Raw genomic sequence first — 4,136 nt, forward strand, 5'->3', positions numbered from 1 at the left:
TTCTATGGTGGGACAAAAGGTAGAATGTTGAGTTTTTAAAGAAATGGGACTGGGAAAAAAATGACATGAAAACACAAAATGCAAAGAATGTTCACGGCATTGGTTAGGTAATATTGTAGCTTCTCTGGGCTCAAAATAGGTAACATATAAAGTGAAGTCGATTATATTTTGTTGAATGAATCTTTCCACCTTGAATCTAGGACTTGAATATTTATTAAATATGTGTAAGCCACTAATCTAATTCCTATGGCAAGTGACAGTTGTATAAGATACAGTTCTTATCTTCAAGGATTTCAAGAGTCTACAGAGAAATGAAAGGTGCTCTGGGGATCATTAAAAAAAAAACAAAACATTTTGAATGGGAAACCTGCTCTTTGAAAGGGCGGTATTGAAAGGTGGCTCTGCGTAACCAGCTCAGAAAGATAACCACTTAATCACTTGGCTGGAGAATTACAAGTATGAGAAAATGACAGAGTCTCAAAGTGTGATTATAGTCAGATTATTCTGCCTAAAACGCAGCTTGAGTTAGGGCATTCTCCTTTTAAATAATCAGTGGTTTCCCAGTGCTCATGAAATTGGATGGTTTGGTCTTTGACTAGGTATTTAAAGGACTCGCGAGTATAGCCCTAAAATACCGTTACAGCCTTACTTCTTACTGTTTTCCTGGATCTAGTACACATTCCAGCCTATTGCTCCTTGAAAGTGCTCCCCTTTTAATATTTCTGCCCGTTTCTGCCTACTCATCGTTCAAGACCCATCTCAGGTGATACCTTCTTCACGGCACCATTTCTGATTCTTAGGAGTTCCCATAGCAAATGTTCCTTGTGCTTACATTATAGAAGAAATTCCATTCTGTTTCATCTATAGCTATTCGTGCTATTTTATTCACCCTAGTAAATTATAAGCTACCAAATAAGCATTGACTGTCTGTTACTCATTTCTGTATTTTCTGAAACATCTAGAATAGTGTAGTGCTTTGTATGTAGTGTTCAGGTGTTTATTAAATTTTATTTCTGTTTCTTGACTTTAAAGGAAGCTTCATATCCCGCATAGAATATTTTGTCCAGACTTAACTGCCAAACAAGTAGAGGCCAACAAGTAGAAATCCTGAGTTACTTCAACACCAAGAAACTATAGTGTTGAAGGAGGGCTGTCTTTGTGGTGTGTGTTACTTCTTGGAATTGATAGTATTTGAGGACGATCGCCATGCTGTATGACACCAGTTCCTTGTTATTTTCCTGTTTATGTGGCAAAGTTAATGTCAAAATGATTCAAAGTATTGGGTGGCAAGTGATTTTAGCATCTGTCAAAACTCAAATACATTTAATATAATTACACTGGATTGGGTTTCTTAATATATAATAATATCTACGTTCATATTAAAATGTACCTTATGAGAAAACAGAAAGCATCTTTCTCCTTACCTGTTCCTGCCAGTATTTAGAAAACCTATGAGTCAAGTTGGAAAGGAACCAGTTATCTCAGAGAGGTGACTGTTTCTTAGGAGAAGGGTGGCGATGATAGAGTAAAGATGATTAAATTAGAAATAGGCTTGGTTAACCAAGTATAATAGAGCACACATTGAATAATACCTAGCATGGCATTACCTGCTAGAGTAAGGTATCAGCTCTTTTTACTTATTCTATGTACTAAAATAACCTAAAATCATTTTTATTTGGTCTTGTAATATGGATTTCTGCTTAAATTTAAAAAGAGATCTAGAGATTCATAATATTTCATACTTATTTAAAGATTTGACGCAAAAGAAACGAAGATTTTTGGCCCTATTGTTCAGTTTTACCAACTTTTTTTCTGCTTTCTCCATTTCTGATATGTGGGTTCAGTGCAGCACCAGTCCAATTTAGAACAAATTTATTTGAAGCGCTCATATTTTCTGGGGAAAAGAGATAATGTAAGTAATATGGTTTAAAAGGCATGGCCTTCCATCTTCTGCGAGGTTAGAATAAACAGATCTTGTGCACAGGTAAGAAGTGGAACAGTGTCAGTAAGCTTGTAGATTTGTACGAGTGATGAGATTAATTTTCAGTAAAGTTCTCTGGGATGTCAAGAAATAATGAGAATATCCTAAACTAGATTATTTTCACGTGATGAGCACATGGCATGAGCTATTGGATGACAGATGGTATAAGCTATGTCAGTCCATGAGACATTAAAGATCCATCAACAAGGGGTAATGTGCCCTTATTCATTACTGTAAGTAAAGAGAATGTCACCCATTTAGATGAGCTCAGCATTTAAAAAATGTTTTCACTTATTATTGGGAAGTTATATTACTCCTCAACTAATGTTACTCCTGAGCTTTGTCTAGAAAGATTACGTTTGCTGCTGACTCTGTAAGAGATGGTATGAAGCAATGTGTATTCTTTAACAACAGTTGGCTAAAAGCAGGTTTCTCCCCCTTCTTCTCTAAAAGAGATTCTTGAAGGTTGAAGTTAAAAATATCACTAGATTAGATACTAAAAGAATACAGGCTTTTCGCGATTGAAAACAATCATTCTAAGTTGCATACAAATATAATAGATACGCTTTTTTCTCCTCTCATTAAAGGTGGCTTTCTAGAAGATGACCATAGAAGACCTTCCAGATTTTCCATTAGAAGGAAATTCTTTGATTGGAAGATACCCATTTTTATTTCCAGGTTCTGATTCACCAGTAATCTTTTCCATTTCTGCAGCACCAATGCCTTCAGACTGCGGTATGTTAAGTTGCTGTCTTTATTTTCTATGAACTGGTAACTTGACTTCTGTCTTATGTCCTTTTTACACTCGTAATTTTTCCTAAAACCATTGGCTGTGGTTTTCATAAAATTGCTAAAGTTTTTCTTTTTCAAAAATACAATTGTCTTTTCTGCCTCTTAAGCAAAATGTTTTATTTCTGCTATCAGCATTTTTACTATGTAAAAATGTTCATTTTAAGCATGACGGATTTAGAGGATCTTATTTTTAGAATTCAATGGTGCTTAGACATCTAGCATTCTTCTGCTATTGATGTATTTTGGTTAAATATACTGACTTGTTTAAAAAGCCATGTATAAAAAAATGATGTACAAGCTGTCAGCTAGCCACCTCCAAGGGCTCTGCTGTCTCCGAAATGCTAGCATTCTAGTTAACAGAGTAAATAATCACTACTGAGATTCAAATTTGGGTGACAATGTAACAAGTTTCAGTACCCAGGCAAGCCTAACTTGGATCCTGTCTCAGTTATCTCCCATTATAATTATCAGCGTACACACAAATAAAATATAGTAAAACTTTACAAAAAAAAAAAAAAAGAGCTAAGTACTTAGGCAGAGAGGGTGAGACCTTTCCCTGGAATGTGGAATGAGATTGGTTCATATTTAAATGGGTTCATTTAAATCTCCTCTGTAAAATATAAATTTAGAAGTAATCTAGTTTTTATCTATTTAGATTTATTCCCCCAGGACCATATTTTATCAGAGAGTTGATAAAGGAATAAAAGAAAACCAGCAGATAAATTGATAGATTTGTTACATTTCTAATTTAGTTAGAGTTTTTCAAATAAAATATTGGGTCACCATTTCGAATCGTCGTTGAAGGTAGAGATAATGCAATTTAAAAATATTAGTAGATATAAAATTATTGGATTAGGAATTTGTGTATTTAGTCATATCCATTCTAATAACTATTCATTTCCAAGATGCTATTTTTATGTGTTTAGATCCAGTAGCAGCTTACCTTGCAATTATCAAAAGTATTACATAGAACCTATGCCTAGATCCTGAGAGTTATTTGCAACTTTTATATAAATTGACTGAGTTTTTTTTCAGACATAACAAAGTCAGTTATGCAGGAAAAACCTTGAACTGAAGCACTTTGTACTTTGCTTATGGCACTTAACCTTATTCTATTTTGAATCATATTTTTCTTATTTCCTTGCCTAGACTATAGCTCTTTGGGGTAGGGTAGCAATCATGTTTGTTTTTGTTTATCTCAGTAGGGCTAATATAATCATTTATTGATATTCGTTGCTAAGTCAGTGTTTGTTGAATAAAAACATTTAATGAAAGATGATAACGGATATAGACATCTCTGTATAACTGAAATTAAATGTTGCCTATATTCTTACAATTATAGATTCTTAGAATCTGATTGGAC

General features: G+C 34.0%; 1 protein-coding gene across 2 annotated transcripts in view; it reads left to right on the top strand.

The window, feature by feature from the left end:
• Positions 1-2,572: 2,572 nt before the first annotated feature.
• Positions 2,573-4,136, top strand: part of CLIP4 (CAP-Gly domain containing linker protein family member 4) — a 49,779-nt gene continuing 48,215 nt past the window's right edge. For both annotated transcript variants that reach the window (XM_015588112.2, XM_015588113.2), the window contains exon 1: positions 2,573-2,716. In XM_015588112.2, coding sequence (XP_015443598.1) covers positions 2,584-2,716 — 133 coding nt within the window. In that variant the 5' untranslated portion in view covers positions 2,573-2,583. The remainder of the gene's footprint in view (positions 2,717-4,136) is intronic.

This window comes from Pteropus alecto, unplaced genomic scaffold (genome assembly GCF_000325575.1).
Source record: "Pteropus alecto unplaced genomic scaffold, ASM32557v1 scaffold61, whole genome shotgun sequence".
Classification (NCBI taxonomy): domain Eukaryota; kingdom Metazoa; phylum Chordata; class Mammalia; order Chiroptera; family Pteropodidae; genus Pteropus; species Pteropus alecto.